Source organism: Scyliorhinus torazame, chromosome 3, assembly GCF_047496885.1.
Source record: "Scyliorhinus torazame isolate Kashiwa2021f chromosome 3, sScyTor2.1, whole genome shotgun sequence".
In the NCBI taxonomy this organism is placed as follows: Eukaryota; Metazoa; Chordata; class Chondrichthyes; order Carcharhiniformes; family Scyliorhinidae; genus Scyliorhinus; species Scyliorhinus torazame.
This window is the reverse complement of record NC_092709.1, coordinates 191926949-191946847: the sequence shown is the minus strand read 5'-3', so window position 1 is coordinate 191946847 and position 19899 is coordinate 191926949. Positions and strand designations below refer to the sequence as shown.

Below are 19899 nucleotides of genomic sequence, written 5' to 3'. Positions count from 1 at the left end.
CCGTCCTGCTTCCCCATTCGGTGGCATCTTATCCAAACCAATTTTTTTTTAGATTTGTTGTCTGGCCACTGTGGGGTTTGCACCCGTTTGGTGCACTCCTATCCTCTCCTCTTCAATGGTCGTCCTTGCGAGGGGTTTTTGGACTTTGGGGGGCTGTGGTGAACGTATTGCTACTGTAATTCACCACTGTATTGTACTGTATTATGTTGATGCCCCTGTGGGCTCCGCATGTGCCTCCACCCCCTCAGGGGCGGTGTATAAACCTGCAGCCTGTAGGCGGCACTCAGTACAGAAGCAGTCGCAGGCAGGCATAGATTTAGCTTTTTAAAACCACTGTTCACTTCTGCTAATCATCTCATGTGAATTGATGGTCGCATCAATTTAATAAGCTAAGATATCGCAATGGAAGCCGCCTCAAACCTGATCGACTGGAACTCGACCCACAGGCAGCTGAAGCCAAAGGAATCTTCTCACATTGGCTCCGCTGCTTTGAGGCCTACCTCACCTCCTCCTCCTCGCCTGCCCTCACCGAGGCACACAAGCTGAGTCTCCTCAACGCCCGGGTGAGCCATAGAATCGTTTTACTAATCAAGGACGCGACCACACACGCAGACGCGGTCGCGATTCTGAAAAGACATTACGTGAGGCCGGTGAACGAAGTGTTCGCGCGGCACCACCTCACCACACGTCGTCAACGCCCCGGGGAATCGCTGGAGGAATATCTACGCGACCTGAGAGTACTTGCTTGGAACTGTAACTGCAAGGACGTCACGGCCTCGCAGCACATGGAACTCGTCATCCGGAACACCTATGTGGCTGGAGTCCAGTCCAGCTGTGTCAGACAGCGTCTGCTCGTAAAGGGCGCCCTCAACCTAGAAGAGACGGTAAAACTATCCATCTCGTTAGAGGTAGCTTTCCAGAGCCAAAATGCTTTCCCCTCCGACCACGCGATTTCCTCGTGGGCACCGGAGGCGCGGCCATCACCCGACCCGAGGGTGTCCCAGGCCTGTGCTGCGCGGCTGCCCACCCAACCCGGGGGCCGTCTTGCTATTTCTGCGGTCAAACCAGCACCCCAGGCAGCATTGCCCAGCTCGAAACGCGACCTGCAGCGACTGCGGCAAGAAAGGACATTTTGCCAAAGTCTGCTTGGCCTGACCCAAAGTTCCAAAATCGTAGGCCTGACTCACAGACTCACAGGCCGGCAGGCCCCTCAGCGTAGCTGCGTGCCTGCCGGTACCGCCCCTTTCTGACACGTCATCCGCCTTGTGCTATCGTGGGGGCCGCCATCTTTAACTCAGCCCGACACGTGCGCCTCATGGGGGCCGCCATCTTGGCCGCCATCTTCAACTCAGCCCGCCATGTGCGACTCATGGGGGCTGCCATCTTGGCCGCCATCTTCTACGCCGTCCGACACGTGCGACCGACAGGGGGCCGCCATCTTGGCCGCTATCTTGGACCACCTCGCTACCACCGACCACGTCAGCTACCCGCAGCTCGGTGCGGTCACTCTCGACCAGTCACGGTCCAAGGACCTCAAGAACTCCATGATGACCGTCCGGGTCAATGGGCACGAAACGCCCTGTCTGTTTGACTCCGGGAGCACGGAGAGCTTCATCCATCCGGACAAAGTAAGGCGATGCTCCGTCCAGATTTCCCCCGCGTTCCAAACAATCTCCCTTGCTTCCGGATCACATTCAGTGCAGATCTGGGAGTACTGTGTTACGAACCTCGCAATACAGGGCGCCGAGTACACCAATTTTAAACTCTATGTCCTTCCCCATCTCTGCGCTCCTCTCTTGTTAGGACTGGATTCCAGTGCAACCTCAGAAGCCTGACCCTGAAGTTCGGTGGACCACTACCCCCTCTCACCGTATGTAGCCTCGCGACCCTTAAGGTCACCCCTCCCTCGCTCTTCGCGAACCTCACCTCTGACTGTAAACCTGTCGCCACGAGGAGCAAGTGGTACAGTGCCCAGGACAGGTCTTTTATCAAGTCGGAGGTCCAGCGGCTCTTGAGTGAGGGGATCATCGCGGCCAGTAATAGCCACTGGAGAGCCCAAGTGGTGGTCATCAGGACCGGGGAAAAGAACCGGATGGTCGTAGACTACAGCTAGACCATAAATCGGTGCACGCAACTCGATGCGTACCCCCTTCCCCACATAGCGGATATGGTTAATTAGATTGCACACTGCCGGGTGTTCTCCACGGTAGATCTGAAGTCCACCTACCACCAGCTTCCGATCCGCCCGGAAGACCGCCACTACACTGCCTTTGAGGCAGACGGCCGCCTCTTCCACTTCCTCAGGGTCCCCTTCGGTGTCACCAATGGGGTCTCGGTCTTCCAAAAAACGATGGACCGAATGGTTGACCAGCATGGGCTGCGGGCCACATTCCCGTACTTGGATAATGTCACCATCTGTGGCCATGATCAGCAGGACCACAACACTAACCTTCAGAAGTTTCTCCAAACCGCCCAATCCCTTAATCTCACCTACAACAAGGAGAAATGCATTTTCCGCACAACCCGACTAGCCATCCTCGGCTATGTCGTGGAAAATGGAGTCCTAGGGTCCGACCCTGACCTCATGTGCCCCCTCCTGCAACTCCCCCTTCCCCACTGCCCCAAGGCCCTGAAAAGATGCCTGGGGTTCTTCTCATATTATGCCCAGTGGGTCCCCAACTATGCGGACAAAGCCTGCCCACTTATCAAAGCCACCATCTTTCCCCTGATGACTGAGGCCCGCCTGACCTTCAGCCGTATCAAGGCAGACATTACCAAGGCCGTGATGCACGCGGTGAACGTGTCCATCCCCTACCAGGTGGAGAGCGATGCGTCAGACGTCGCCCTGACCGCTATCCTTAACCAGGCAGGCAGGCCCGTGGCCTTCTTTTCCCGTAACCTCAACGCCTCCGAGATTCGACACTCCTCTGTCGAAAAGGAAGCTCAAGCCATTGTGGAAGCTGTGCAACATTGGAGGCACTACCTGGCCGGTAGGAGGTTCATCCTCGTCACCGACCAACGGTCGGTAGCCTTTATGTTCAAAACACACAGCGGGGCAAGATCAAGAATGATAAGATCTTGAGGTGGAGAATCGAACTCTCCACCTATAATTACAATATTGTGTATTGTCCTGGGAAGCTCAATGAGCCCCCAGATGCTCTGTCCCGCGGCACATGCGCCAGCGCGGAAAATGACCGACTTTGGGCCATCCACAATGACCACTGTCACCCGTGGGTCACCTGGCTTCTTCACTTCATCAAGGCCCGCAACCTGCCCTACTCCACCGACCAGGGACTGCCAAGTCTGCGCGGAGTGCAAGCCGCACTTCTATCGACCAGACAAGGCACACCTGGTGAAGGCCTCCCGCCCCTTTGAGCACCTCAGCGTCGATTTCAAAGGGCCCCGCCCTTCCACTGACCGCAATGTGTACTATCTCAACGTCGTTGACGAGTACTCCCGTTTCCCCTTCGCCGTCCCATGTCCCGATATGACCACGGACACCGTCATTAAGGCCCTGCACAGCATCATCACCCTGTTCAGTTTCCCCACTTACATCCACAGTGACCGGGGCTCCTCTTTTATGAGCGATGAGCTGTGGACGTGAAAGAGACTCCAGGATGGTATGTTGCCTCCCTGGTGCCAGTGTCCAGGATGTCTCCGAACGGGTAGAGGGAATCCTGAAGGGGGAGGGCAAACAGGCAGAGGTCGTTGTACATATTGGTACTAACGACATAGGCAGGAAGGGGCATGAGGTCCTGCAGCAGGAGTTCAGGGAGCTAGGCAGAAAGTTAAAAGACAGGACCTCGAGGGTTGTAATCTCGGGATTACTCCCTGTGCCACGTGCCAGTGAGGCTAGAAATAGGAAGATAGAGCAGACAAACACGTGGCTAAACAGCTGGTGTAGGAGGGAGGGTTTCCGTTATCTGGACCACTGGGAGCTCTTCCGGGGCAGGTGTGACCTGTATAAGATGGACGGGTTGCATCTAAACCGGAGAGGCATAAATATCCTGGCCGCGAGGTTTGCTAGTGTCACACGGGAGGGTTTAAACTAGTATGGCAGGGGGGTGGGCACGGGAGCAATAGGTCAGAAGGTGAGAGCATTGAGGGAGAACTAGGGAATAGGGACAGTGTGGCTCTGAGGCAGAGCAGACGGGGAGAAGTTGCTGAACACAGCGGGTCTGGTGGCCTGAAGTGCATATGTTTTAATGCAAGGAGCATTACGGGTAAGGCAGATGAACTTAGAGCTTGGATTACTACTTGGAACTATGATGTTGTTGCCATTTCAGAGACCTGGTTGAGGGAAGGGCAGGATTGGTAGCTAAACGTGCCAGGATTTAGATGTTTCAGGCGGGATAGAGGGGGATGTAAAAGGGGAGGTGGAGTTGCGCTACTTGTTCGGGAGAATATCACAGCTATACTGCGAGAGGACACCTCAGAGGGCAGTGAGGCTATATGGGTAGAGATCAGGAATAAGAAGGGTGCAGTCACAATGTTGGGGGTATACTACAGGCCTCCCAACAGCCAGCGGGAGATAGAGGAGCAGATAGGTAGACAGATTTTGGAAAAGAGTAAAAACAACAGGGTTGTGGTGATGGGAGACTTCAACTTCCCCAATATTGACTGGGACTCACTTAGTGCCAGGGGCTTAGATGGGGCGGAGTTTGTAAGGAGCATCCAGGAGGGCTTCTTAAAACAATATGTAAACAGTCCAACTAGGGAAGGGGCGGTACTGGACCTGGTATTGGGGAATGAGCCCGGCCAGGTGGTAGATGTTTCAGTAGGGGAGCATTTTGGTAACAGTGACCACAATTCAGTAAGTTTTAAAGTACTGGTGGACAAGGATAAGAGTGGTCCGAGGATGAATGTGCTAAATTGGGGGAAGGCTAATTATAACAATATTAGGCGGGAACTGAAGAACATAGATTGGGGGCGGATGTTTGAGGGCAAATCAACATCTGACATGTGGGAGGCTTTCAAGTGTCAGTTGAAAGGAATACAGGACAGGCATGTTCCTGTGAGGAAGAAAGATAAATACGGCAATTTTCAGGAACCTTGGATGACGAGTGATATTGTAGGCCTCGTCAAAAAGAAAAAGGAGGCATTTGTCAGGGCTAAAAGGCTGGGAACAGACGAAGCCTGTGTGGCATATAAGGAAAGTAGGAAGGAACTTAAGCAAGGAGTCAGGAGGGCTAGAAGGGGTCATGAAAAGTCATTGGCAAATAGGATTAAGGAAAATCCCAAGGCTTTTTACACGTACATAAAAAGCAAGAGGGTAGCCAGGGAAAGGGTTGGCCCACTGAAGGATAGGCAAGGGAATCTATGTGTGGAGCCAGAGGAAATGGGCGAGGTACTAAATGAATACTTTGCATCAGTATTCACCAAAGAGAAGGAATTGGTAGATGTTGAGTCTGGAGAAGGGGGTGTAGATAGCCTGGGTCACATTGTGATCCAAAAAGACGAGGTGTTGGGTGTCTTAAAAAATATTAAGGTAGATAAGTCCCCAGGGCCTGATGGGATCTACCCCAGAATACTGAAGGAGGCTGGAGAGGAAATTGCTGAGGCCTTGACAGAAATATTTGGATCCTCGCTGTCTTCAGGGGATGTCCCGGAGGACTGGAGACTAGCCAATGTTGTTCCTCTGTTTAAGAAGGGTAGCAAGGATAATCCCGGGAACTACAGGCCGGTGAGCCTTACTTCAGTGGTAGGGAAATTACTGGAGAGAATTCTTCGAGACAGGATCTACTCCCATTTGGAAGCAAATGGACGTATTAGTGAGAGGCAGCACAGTTTTGTGAAGGGGAGGTCGTGTCTCACTAACTTGATAGAGTTTTTCGAGGAGGTCACTAAGATGATTGATACAGGTAGGGCAGTAGATGTTGTCTATATGGACTTCAGTAAGGCCTTTGACAAGGTCCCTCATGGTAGACTAGTACAAAAGGTGAAGTCACACGGGATCAGGGGTGAACTGGCAAGGTGGATACAGAACTGGCTAGGCCATAGAAGGCAGAGGGTAGCAATGGAGGGATGCTTTTCTAATTGGAGGGCTGTGACCAGTGGTGTTCCACAGGGATCAGTGCTGGGACCTTTGCTCTTTGTAGTATATATAAATGATTTGGAGGAAAATGTAACTGGTCTGATTAGTAAGTTTGCAGACGACACAAAGGTTGGTGGAATTGCGGATAGCGATGAGGACTGTCTGAGGATACAGCAGGATTTAGATTGTCTGGAGACTTGGGCGGAGAGATGGCAGATGGAGTTTAATCCGGACAAATGTGAGGTAATGCATTTTGGAAGGGCTAATGCAGGTAGGGAATATACAGTGAATGGTAGAACCCTCAAGAGTATTGAAAGTCAAAGAGATCTAGGAGTACAGGTCCACAGTTCATTGAAAGGGGCAACACAGGTGGAGAAGGTAGTCAAGAAGGCATATGGCATGCTTGCCTTCATTGGCCGGGGCATTGAGTATAAGAATTGGCAAGTCATGTTGCAGCTGTATAGAACCTTAGTTAGGCCACACTTGGAGTATAGTGTTCAATTCTGGTCGCCACACTACCAGAAGGATGTGGAGGCTTTAGAGAGGGTGCAGAAGAGATTTACCAGAATGTTGCCTGGTCTGGAGGGCATAAGCTATGAGGAGCGATTGAATAACCTCTGTTTGTTCTCACTGGAACGAAGGAGGTTGAGGGGCGACCTGATAGAGGTATACAAAATTATGAGGGGCATAGACAGAGTGGATAGTCAGAGGCTTTTCCCCAGGGTAGAGGGGTCAATTACTAGGGGGCATAGGTTTAAGGTGAGAGGGGCAAGGTTTAGAGTAGATGTACGAGGCAAGTTTTTTACGCAGAGGGTAGTGGGTGCCTGGAACTCACTACCGGAGGAGGTAGTGGAAGCAGGGACGATAGGGACATTTAAGGGGCATCTTGACAAATATATGAATAGGATGGGAATAGAAGGATACGGACCCAGGAAGTGTAGAAGATTGTAGTTTAGTCGGGCAGTATGGTCGGCACGGGCTTAGAGGGCCGAAGGGCCTGTTCCTGTGCTGTACATTTCTTTCTTTGTTTGTTTGTCAGTACGTGTTCGGTAAGGGCATTGCCTCGAGCAGGACTACCAGCTACAACCCCCGGAGAAACGGACAGGTGGAATGCGACAGTATGGAAGGCCGTCCTTCTGGTACGTTCTAAAAGTCTCCAGGTTTCCCGCTGGCAGGAGGTCCTCCCCGACGCGCTCCACTCCATTCAGTCGCTCCTCTGCACAGCTACGAACGAGACCCCTCACGACCATCTATTTGCCTTCCCCAGGAAGTCCATCTCCGGGGTCTCGCTTCCGTCCTGGCTGACAACACCGTGGCCTGTCCTCCTCCGGAAGCACGTGAGGAGCCATAAGGCCGACCCCCTGGTCGAGAGGGTCCAGCTCCTACATGCCAACCCTCAGTATGCCTACGTGGTGCACCGTGACGGACGACAGGATACAGTCTCCCTCTGGGATCTGGCACCCGCCGGTTCCCCAGCGATCATCATCAACGCCTATCACCACCAACTGAATCCCTCATGGCGGGCTAACAGCTGCCCCCCTGGGGATTCTGAACACCGCCCTGCCCCTACACAGCCTACACCCCCGCATTCCCCCATCGCCGACACACCATGATGAAGCTCCAGACGACACGCTCCCGGAGTTAACGAGTCCAACAGCCGTGCCCGCAGCGAAGCCGGAGCAGAGGCGATCACAGAGAATGATTAAGGCTCCGGACAGACTCGATATGTGAGCCCACTTCACCCCCGCTGGACTTCAATTTTTAACAGGGGGTGAATGTGGTGAACGTATTGCTCCTGCAATTCACCATTGTATTGTACTGTATTATCTTGATGCCCCTGTGGGCTCCGCATGTGGCTCCGCCCCCTCGGGGGTGGTACATAAACCTGCAGCCTGTAGGCGGCACTCAGTACAGAGCAGTCGCAGGCAGGCACAGATCTAGCTTATTAAAACCACTGTTCACTTCTGCTAATCGTCTTGTGTGAATTGATGGTCGCATCAGGGGGAGGGGTGTAATAACCTGTACTAACCTGCACAGGACTCATCCAGCTGGGGATGATTGTTCCCTGTGCTCAATTGGACTGAGTTAACCCAGGAAGAACACAGGCCCATTTATTCCGTATGATAAATACAAGAATGCAATAACCACACATGACAGTGTGATTTTAAAGGATAGCATTTCTATAGTTCCCAGCCAGGACAGGAACCAAATCATTTGTCAGTTCCATGACAATCATGGACACCAAGGTATTGAACCCACCCTAACCCACCTCAGACTGCTCTGCTGGTGGCCTGATTTAAAAGCCGATGTTACCCACTACATAGAGAATTGCTTGATCGGTGCCCAGAACAATCCGGACAGATATTCGAAAAAGGCTCAACTTAGTCATACCCGCCCCGTTAATGGACTCGGGACAAATCTACAGATAGATTATATAGGATCCCTACCCCCTTGTAGAAATGGTTACAAGTATGTGTTGGTGGTCATCGACACCTTCACAAAATGGGTGGAAGCTTTTCCATCGCGAACTAATACGGCCAAGACAACGGCAAAAATATTAACACATCACATCTTTACGAGATGGGGACTCCCCCGCAGTATAGAATCCAATCAAGGCTCCCATTTCACAGGACCTGTAATGAAAAACGTCCTCACGATTTTCAGCATTCGACAAAAGTTTCACATAGCATACATCCCCAGTCAAGTGGTATTGTAGCGAGGATGAACAGGACATTAAAAGCCACCCTCAGGAAAATGGTACAACAGAATAACAGCACCTGGGATTCAGTTCTCCCATTTGCTTTAATGTGTATAAGGAACACGGTATCCATTTCCACAGGATACACCCCCCACACCCTCATGACCGGACGCCCCATGAAAGGGACAGAGTATTTATTAAGACTGGATTTGGCCAGCCCCGCAGTCACAGCCCTCATGCATGAAAATGCTGTACAACAATTGATAGAGAACATAAAGGCAGCCCAACTCACAGCAGCTGTGAGACTTGGGACCAGGAAGAAACAGAGCAAGCCTTGTTTCGACAAAACAGTACACGCCACTGAGTTTGCAGTAGGGCAGCAAGTGATGCTTTCCCTATACAACCCCAGTTCATTCCTTTCCCCTAAATTCTCCGGACCGTACTCCATTTCGGACAAAGTCAGCCCCTCAGTATACAAAATTACATATCCCAATGGTAAGTCTGCGTGGTTTCACATAAACCAGCTCAAGGCGTACGGCCCACACCACATCCTGCTCGCAGCAACAGACGAAGACGCCCCGCCCACAAATGATGTTTTCCTTCCCTCCCCCAACCAGTCCAGCCCGTCCTCAGACACGACTTCAACTCCATCCCCAGAGGCACGACTCCGCCTCTACCTTCCTTCAACCATCAGCGACAGCAACAGTGATAGTGATCACAATGACGATAGCCACAGCACACCATGTTACGATTATCCCCCTGTACTAGGCCCCACTCCCAGCGAATCCGAGCATGATTTCACTGACCCCTTTGAGATTACATATATCAAAGCCCCTGACCAGCCCGACGATCACGGACTGAAACCTAGTCGCTCCAACCTCGACACACGATTCTGGCACCGAGACAATTCGTTCAGGCTCATCCGGAATGATGAGATGGACCCCAATTCGCCCCAAGCAGCTTTAGCACGGTTACTACAGACAAGAGTTTGGCAGCCGGGAGAAGATGATGACATAGAGTCTGATTCCCACCACACAAATCCCTTTGTGACCCTGTTCGCTACTGAGCAGTGAGGTGTCCAGATGATGGAAAAAAGGAACCGATGGAGAGATACAGTGTCCTTTCTGATGGAATCTGCACCATTTTCATTGTATGTTTGTTCGTTAGTGTTAATGTTAAGTGTTGTTTGTAAACTTAAAACCTTTTCACGGCCCCACGTCACCACTCCTTTAACACGCCTGACGATTAATGGAACAAGTTTGTCTCCAGACAACAGTTCAGAGGAACTAGTTTGTCGACAGAAACCAGTTCAGAGGAACTAGTTTGTCAACAGAAACCAGTTTAGAGGTACAGGTTTGTCAGCAGACAACAAGGCAACCCCCCACGACGACCACATTCTTACCCGTTCTTGCCGGTTGCTCAGGCAGTGGAGAAACGGCACTGGTTTCTGCCCTGCCTGAGGACCCCCCCTCTGGTCAGCTATGCTCGGGTAGAGCACAAATGGCATTGATCACCGTCCTACCCGGGGATTCCACCCATTTCTTACCGGCCGCTGCCCATAGGCACCCCATTTTGGCACTTTCAGTTTGAAATTCTTTTGTTTGGATAGTTAGAGGTTCCAGTTTTCTTATTTTTCTGTAATGCATGCAACCCTTAGGTTGCTTCCGTATGCTATTTACACCCTCAAACACTAGGATAGTAAATCATACATGCTGCGAGACAGCTCGCACTATGTCAGTATTTTTCTCGGATGTCTTGTCCCAAATATTTGTTTTTTTTTTAAATGAGAGAGTCACAGATGGTGACCAATTATAAAGGGAAATTGGCAACAAAGGACAGGCACACAGGCATACGAGATCTTGAGCAAGATAATAACAGATATGCTTGTGTTCACAGAACTCCGGAACCTCAGGAACCCCAGAGGAAGACAAAGAAGAAGACAGAAAGACGGAAAGATGAAGACGACCTCCATCTTGTTCACCTGGATCTTAGCGGGATCCCTTCAGTTGCGCGTGGGCGCTACCCCCCTGACCCCGACCACACAAGCCGTGAATGATTCCCACCCCCGCAATACACAGAACCCGGAGATAGCTAGCCCCGCGACAGCTAACAATATCCCCACCTGGTGTGATAAGTTTATCACCTGGTACTCACTATCATATGTAGTAGAAGCCCTCTTAGTACTGGCGATACTTTGTAGTGTCGTGCAGACACTTATAGTCAGGAAATGGCGAAAGAGAGCCTACCGCTCTCGCACCCCGGTATACAGGTTTAGGTCCCCTATTTTCGGATTCCACCAAACTCCCGAACCCCTTGACATGAATTAAAGTGCATCCGTTTTTCTTTATGTATTCTGTTAAATAAAGAAATGTAAACCTCTGTGTCCGATTGCCAGGCCAGAGAAATGTGTGTGCTGCTATTTTGTACATTTAAAATGTTGTAGATTTTTGGGATTGTTTGAGTAAGGATAGTTTATTGAGGATAGTTAGAGGTTCCAGTTTTTTTATTTTTCTGTAATGCATGCATTAATATCATAGCGCCCCGTAGAGTTTTATAATAATGGATGTATTTTAAATGATTTAGGTAAAATTGTGTTTCATAGGATAAGGCAGAGTAGAGCCTGATTATGGGTGCCCCGTTTGGTCAGAGGATGAAGGATCGCGTTGAGATTACAAGGAGGCAGTATAGCCACCTGGGATGGCCATGTCCCGATTACAAAATGGACACTTTGCAAAGAATGCAGGGAAAATTGGACAATACCGAAAAAGCAAGCAGGTGCAAGGTCTCTCTGTTGATTAGACCTATAGCTCTCAGACAAGACCAATACTGCAGAACCATCTACATACCAATGAGCCATCCCCGAGAATAAAAGGCAACATTTGGGTAAACAATGCTAAGACAGACACCCTGGCGCCAGAGGAGACTAAAACAAAGCAAACCAACGGCCACCTAGAACACGCCAACCAGGGAACCCATCCCTCTATTGTAGGAAAATCGATAAGGACGATTGGGAAATGGCCCAATTAATTGGGGCCAAGTTCAAGGCCTGCCCAAAAGCGCGCGAAGCCCTTTTGGGTATAAATAGGATTCACCAAGAGAGAATCACTCTCTTGGCCTTGGCTCTCAGCGAGGAGAGACCTGCCAAAGCTACGCCAGACCAAGTAAGTTCCAAGTCAACGCACGCCACGAGATAGATGCTCCTAGTTGCTATCCTGTAAACAGCTCAACCCAGCAGCCTCAGAACCGAGCAACGGCCATTGTTCCTCTGACTGAGTGGGCACCCAAGGCTAAGTATAAGCTTTTAGTAATAGTGATAGTTTAGGTTGTAGAGTTTTATGCATGAGTAGATTTGACTGTGTGTAAATAAATGAGCATTGCTTTTGAACTTACAAACTGGTGTATCGAGTCTTTGATCAGTATTCGGTTTTGAACCTTGTGGCGGTGTCGAAAGATACCTGGCGACTCTTGAGCAAACGTAATTAAACAGAGCCAAATTAAGAGACAACAGTAAGTTAGCAACAGCTTCTCCTGTAGAGACACAGAGAAGACATTGTTAGCCACACACATGGTTCACGGTGGTGGGGAGGAGGAAAGAAGGAGTATTGGGGGCCACATGGAGGGTTGGGGGTTGGATGCTCATGTGGGGGTGGAAAGGTCTCGGGAGGGAGGTGGTGAGGTTCTTTGGTGTCAACTCGCCCATGCTCCCAGTGTAGGTCATTGACTTCTTACGACTCTGGAGGCCATTCCTCCTGGTCACACTCCCCGGGCTTACGGCCGGCACCATCTCATCCCAGGTGGCACAGGTTGCCCTGTGGCTCACCCTGTGGAACCCTCGGCAGAACAGGACATCCTTCCTTGAGGCTTCAGGAAGCCTTCCCAGCTCTGCATCGCCGAATCGTGGGGCCGGTCTCCTTGGTGCCATGCCTGCCAGCTAAGTGGGGCTGGCTATGTAACTGCTGTTTAAGTGCTGCTTGACCTTGTTGGTGGGGGGCTGGTCAGCATTGTGCTGGCAAATCGGCTGGCGAGCCTTTATTTGCAGCGAGACGCCCGTGAGGCCTCATTAAGTGGACCAATTAACAATGAATAGCTTTGCCGGTCCGGCTGGACTGAGTGCCAGGAAGCTCGCAGCAGTTCCTGCTCGCTACCACACTGAGAAATATTTCTGGAGAATCACACCTGTAATGTCCTCTGTGTATCTGAATTCTATCTCATGATCTATATTCCACCTCATTATATTCAGATTCCTTCACAAAACATGCTCCCAACATGGACCCTTTCTATTACTATTCCCTGTATGGGACTTGCCTGCTGATGCACATCTAATATTAAACTCTCTGTCCTCATGGCCCATTCTGCTTGTCTTTACAAACATCACTGTTGCCTCAACTTTCCTCTTTGGATTTCTCAATCTCCCTTCCTCCGAACCTTCAGCCCATCCATCCCACCACCACTCTGCTAGTTTAAAGCCCTATCCACAGTCCTATTATCAACCATTGTTGATTGTTGCTAAAACCCATCTGGTTCAATAATGTCCTTTAGGAAAGAAACTCACTGCCCTGACCTAATCTGGCCCATATGTGACTCCAAACCCACAGCAATGTGATTGAATATTAACTGCCCTCTGAAATGGCCTTTCAAGCCACTCAGTTCATGGGCAATTTGGCATGGGCAACAAATGCGTGGCCTTGCTAGTGAAGTCCAGATCCCATGAAAGAATAAAGAAAAACTAGAAATATAGAGACTCTCTTCTTTCAGAATCCATCTTCATTATTCATTGTGCAAAATATATTGGGTTGGATTCTCCATAGCCTGACGCCAAAATCGTGTTCGGCGGTCGGGCGGAGAATGGATTCCCACACCAAAATCAGGGCCAGCGCCAGTTTGACGCCAATCTGCCATGCTCCGCCCCCTCCAGACTGGCGTGATCATGACGCACACCGCGCACCTTTTCAACGGCGTTGGCATGTCATCGACCGGCCCACCCACGATGCTCCATCCCCAATGGGCCAAGTTCCCGACGGCGCGGGCCACGTGTCATCCCAACCGTGCAGGAACCCGGCGTGACGGCTGCGAACTATGTCAAGCGCCACCACACTCGGGATCCATGCCGCTGGCCAAGGGAAGCTTCACTTGTGCTGGGGTGACTGGTGGGGGGTGGCCAGGGGATGGACTGCGTGGTCGCGGTTGGCGATTTAGGGTCACGCACGGTCTGATACTTACCATTAGACTTTCCATCCATGACCAGTGGGGAGACAGATCAATGGTCCAGTGAAATGATGACAGCTGGAGCTGACTGGTCTGTTTTTGTCATCTCAGTGGACAGCAGCACTGACCTGGTCTCCTGCCTTCTGTCAACAATGAATGTAACAATCAGCTTCAGGTTGCCTGGGAAAAAGTTAGCAGTGTGCAGAGGCAGAATGTTCAAAAGGAAAATCATTGTAACAGTCTCTTCATGTGGCAGAAATCATTATTGAGTCTCTCCACAGAGCTCAAGCTCAGAAACTTCTTATTTCCATTTGTTTAAATGCAAGTTTTTATTAATGTTAAAATTATTAGAGCATTTAAACAAAATTAATAAAAGCCCACAGTTTTAGTACATCACAAATGGCTTGCATGATTTTAAATGCCTCACATTTTATGGTATTGGAAAAGATAATGAAATCGATTCACACCTAGAAGATACATAAGACCACTGTGGGTGTACCTTCAACACATGGATTGCAGCAATTCAAGAAGGCGCTCTAGGACAATTAGGTATGAGCAATAAATGCTGGCCTAGCCAGCATCGCCCACATCCTGTGAAATAATTTTTTTAAAACAGAATAAAGGAATACTTTTATCACTATCACCAGGTGTGAATATTAAACTCACCCTCCAGCACATATTTAATAAAAACAGAAAATATTGCTGATTTATTCTAATGAGATTTACACGCTCATATTTAATACATATTTTGGGCATTGGGTTCTGGCTGGATTTAATGCCCAGATATTCACAGCAACTAGCACAGGCACATCAGCAGCAATGGGGACAACCCACATTCTGTGGTCAGTTTTCACACATAGTATAGTTCAAACTTTTTTTTCAGTGTGACATCGATTCGCCTTAATCCTCCCCCTCATACTGTGCTACTTACTGCAATTATTTCTTGGAAATAAAACCTCCCTGATTTATTGGCATAAGGAATCATGAGACTCATCTCAGGAGTCAGCTTAATACGCATGCCTAAAGCAGATTTTGTGCTTGAAATTAAGAAACATGTTTTACATCCGGCATGCATTATGAATGTATTATTGACAGCATAGCTGCCAGGAAACCACAAGTATTAACTGTTAAGTCCTACCACTCAAGCACTGCATTCATCAAAGTGGTTTCAAACTGCAATGTAGAGAGCAGCACTGCCTTCACCTTCAATGTAAATTGCTGCCACCATTGACAGTGGGAGCTGGAACGGGGACTGGGGCACTCTGTCCATCCAGCTGCAGAACAGCACTGACCTTCACCAACGATTAGCCGCGAGGCGAGTACAATTGTTTTATGGTCAGTGTAGCTGCCATTGAATATATCTGTCAATTTTCCAATTGTTAGTTTATTTTCAATAGCCAGTTTCCGACTACACAATACATAGAACATAGAAAATACAGCACAGAACAGGCCCTTCGGCCCACGATGTTGTGCCGAACCTTTGTCCTAGATTAATCATAGATTATCATTGAATTTACAGTGCAGAAGGAGGCCATTCGGCCCTTTGAGTCTGCACCGGCTCTTGGAAAGAGCACCATACCCAAACTCAACACCTCCACCCAACACCAAGGGCAATTTGGACATTAAGGGCAATTTATCATTGGCCAATTCACCTAACCCGCACATCTTTGGACTGTGGGAGGAAACCGGAGCACCCGGAGGAAACCCACGCAGACACGGGGAGGACGTGCAGACTCCGCACAGACAATGACCCAAGCCGGAATCGAACCTGGGACCATGGAGCTGTGAAGCAATTGCGCTATCCACAATGCTACCGTGCTGCCCTTAAGAACAAATAAATCTACACTATATAATTTTACCGTCATCCATGTACCTATCCAATAGCTGCTTGAAGGTCCCTAATGTTTCCGACTCAACTACTTCCACAGGCAGTGCATTCCATGCCCCCACTACTCTCTGGGTAAAGAACCTACCTCTGATATCCCTCCTATATCTTCCACCTTTCACCTTAAATTTATGTCCCCTTGTAATGGTGTGTTCCACCCGGGGAAAAAGTCTCTGACTGTCTACTCTATCTATTCCCCTGATCATCTTATAAACCTCTATCAAGTCGCCCCTCATCCTTCTCCGCTCTAATGAGAAAAGGCCTAGCACCCTCAACCTTTCCTCGTAAGACCTACTCTCCATTCCAGGCAACATCCTGGTAAATCTTCTTTGCACCTTTTCCAGAGCTTCCACATCCTTCCTAAAATGAGGCGACCAGAACTGTACACAGTACTCCAAATGTGGCCTTACCAAAGTTTTGTACAGCTGCATCATCACCTCACAGCTCTTAAATTCAATCCCTCTGTTAATGAACGCGAGCACACCATAGGCCTTCTTCACAGCTCTATCCACTTGAGTGGCAACTTTCAAAGATGTATGAACATAGACCCCAAGATCTCTCTGCTCCTCCACATTGCCAAGAACTCTACCGTTAACCCTATATTCCGCATTCATATTTGTCCTTCCAAAATGGACAACCTCACACTTTTCAGGGTTAATACAAAAACTAAATTTGAATGTCAGCCAAGCTACAACAGCAGTTTTAGGAAGCAGTTGACCAATCGACTTGGTAGTTTATGACATAATTAACTCCAGCGTTTTGCTATGAAAGCCATAAGGAGTTCAGTTTAAACAATATGGCAGGTGGAGAATTATTATTTTGCATTTTACTACTGAAAATCCTGGGAGATCCGATCACCCTGATTCAAGACAAATTTGATCTCTGCTAAGCTGTGGCACAATAAAGAGTACAGCTTCTTCAACAGCCTCGACTGCCACAGTTGCAAAAAATAGTCATTTGTGCAATGTGCATTTTCTAACAGGTAGTGGATTGCATAATGAGACTTGCACACACTTTTACTAAGCAATTATTTAATAATTATTTCATAGTTCTGAGTGCTTTTAACCCTAGTGATTATTATATGCAAATTATTTTAAATGAGAAAACATTTTACCACCTGAATTTTCAATAGAGGTGGATAGACTGACAGATTATGTAGCTGACTAGTTTCTGTCCATAATCATCACTGCAATTAATCTTTAACATCACAATCCTATTTGTCTAGATCCTTAAGCTCTTCCACGAAGCACTATTAGCAGCTCCACATTGGATCCATTTCTGCTCGGGAATGGAGTTTTTGCTCCAATTAAAGAAGTAAAATTCCTCTCACGTTAATTCTAATGGGTAGATTTTCAATGTTGTGACAACATATTTCCACCAATTCCTCTCACAAGGTTAGTAGGCTACCTCACAGTAATTTTATCACTGTGTTATTAAGTGATCAGTTTTGAGGTTAAATGGACCAGCCTTGTAAACCCTTACCACCATGCGAAGCATCACCCCGCCGGGTTCATTTTTAACAAGGGGTGAATGTGGTAGTATGCATTAGGGGTCATGTGGGACTGTGAAGCCGTGATGTCATTGGCTGACAGATCCCGGGTCCTGGTTGGACGTTGACCTCTAGCTCCGCCCTGAAGGCAGAGTATAAGTACCAGGAGCCCTCCCCCGCAGGCAGTCTACTACTGAACTGCGGGGGAACAGTCACGCTTAATAAAGCCTCATCGACTTCACTCTATTCGTCTCTCGGAGTCTTTGTGCGCTACATATACAAAGACACGTACCTGATAATAATGAAACAGGCTAGCTCTTGGAAGCTGGTACTTGCTAAACCACTCCCCAAAATCAGCAAATTTCCCATTTATAAACAAAACCTTTCCAGCCTCTCCTCCCTCCATGTCCCAAATGGCGAGTCCATATTACCCAGCCAAAATGATGCCTAAACTGTCTCCATATTCTAAAGATGACCACCATCACCGGACTGGAAGTCCACTTTGCCGGACAGAATGGAAGAGGAGTCGTAACCAAAACTCTCAAACGGGAACCTCTACTGGAACTTCTCCAGGCACTCCTCTCATCCGGACTCCTGTACCACTACCACACCTTCTCAACATTCACCACCCAATAACAAAATAATGCATTGGCAAAGCCAGGGCCCCCGTCTACCTATTCCTTTGCAAAAACACCCTGCAAATACAACTCATTTTACTGACTTTCATAAAGAACCATTTAGGAAGGAAAACTGGAAGGTACTGAAACAAAAAGAGAACCTTAGGAGCATACTCATCTTCACGGAACTAAACCCTATCCGCCAAGGTCAGCGGGAGGTTTCCCCACTTCTCCAGATCAGCCTTCACCACAGTGACTTGATCCCCAAAATTTAGTTTATGGTGCGAGGCCCAATCATGGGCCACCCAGATTCTCAGATAACGAAAGCTGGCCTTCGCTAGATGAAAAGGCAACCTCCCCAGGTCGGCTCCCCTCCCTGGGAGATTCAGCAGAAATCAATCACTTTTGCCAAAGTTCAATTTATTCCCCGAGAAGGAGACAGACCTCCCAAGCAGCTTCATAATCTCCTCGACACTGGTGAGAGGGTCCATCAAATGCAACAAATCGTCCGCATGCAATGACACCCAATGCTCCCTACCCCCACTCTCTATCCCCCTCCACTTTGTGGATGACTTCAATACTATGGCCAGAAGCTCAATTGCTCAGGCAAACAATAGTGGGGACAATGGACACCCGTGTCTCAAGCCTCTCATCAAGTGGGAATACTTTGAACTCAAAGCATTCGTATGAACGCTCATGGTGGAGGTCCTATATAAGAGCTGAATCCAAGCTATAAATCTATGGCCAAAGCCAAACCTCCAAAGGATCTCAAACAAATAATCCCACTCCACCCTATCAAATGCCTTTTCTGCATCCAATAATTAAATAATTATCTCCGGCTCAGGGACCGGAGAGGGGGGACAAAACAACATTAAGCAGTCTCCATACATTGGCCAATAACTGCCTACCCTTAAAAAAACCCGTTTGCTCATCTGATATAACCCCTGGGAGGCAGGGCTCCAAACAAATAACCAAGACCTTCGCCAACAACATCTGTATTCAGTAAAGAAATAGGGCGATACGACCCACAGTTTCCGAATCCTTGCTGAATCCTTATCCTCCTTTAAGATCAATAAAATCGACACCTGTACCAATGTGGCTGGCAACTTCCCCCAAGACATAGAATCCTTTAACATTTGTAAATGCAACGGGGCCAGCTGTCCCGCAAACGTCTTGTAAAATTCGACCGGGAAACCGTCTGGAACCTGCCTCTTACCCAACTACATCAAACCCATGCTTTCAAAGCCTCCTTTGAGATCAGTGGGGACTCCAGTTCCTCCCTTCTCTCCTGATCCACAACCGGGATAGACGATCTATCCTAGAACTCCAACATTGACAACCCGGGGGCACCGACTTGTAACCTTTTATCTATATTATTTATAGCTAACCACAAAATCTGATTTCTATCAAACGGTTACGGTAAAAATATCTCAAAAGCCTCATTAAACTTGGCTGGGGAAAGGACCAACCTGCCATCCAAGTACTTTACCTGCACTATCTCCCTAGAAGCCGCCCTGTCGCCTTAGCTGGTGTGCCAGCAAGTGACCAGCCTTCTCCCCATGCTCATAAAAAGCCCCCCTTGAACGTTGCAGCTGACATACCGCTCTATCCGCCGAAAGCAGCCCAAACTCCAACTGCAATTCTTTCGACTTGCCAGTAGTTCCGGTGTCTGGCCTAACCAAGAATTGGCGATCCACCAAGGTGGCATCCACCAACATCTGCCTCTCCAGCCTTTCACTCCTCTCCGAATGTGCCTTGTAAGAAGTTATCTCCCCCCAACAATAATCACCTTCAAAGCTTCCCACAATGTGGAAGGCGAAATCCCCTCACTACAGGGCAGCACGGTAGCATTGTGGATAGCACAATTGCTTCACAGCTCCAGGGTCCCAGATTCGATACCGGCTTGGGTCACTGTCTGTGCGGAGTCTGCACATCCTCCCCGTGTGTGCGTGGGTTTCCTCCGGGTGCTCC

General features: G+C 48.9%; 1 protein-coding gene across 1 annotated transcript in view; it reads right to left on the bottom strand.

Annotated features, from left to right (window-relative positions):
* The window catches only part of grxcr1a (glutaredoxin and cysteine rich domain containing 1 a), a 296531-nt gene that overhangs the window by 243862 nt on the left and 32770 nt on the right, over positions 1–19899 (bottom strand). Inside the window, exons 2-3 of the mRNA XM_072497849.1 lie at positions 15230–15345; positions 14869–14957 (exon numbers count right to left, since the gene is read on the bottom strand). Of these exons, the coding sequence (XP_072353950.1) occupies positions 14869–14957; positions 15230–15345 (205 nt within the window). The remainder of the gene's footprint in view (positions 1–14868; positions 14958–15229; positions 15346–19899) is intronic.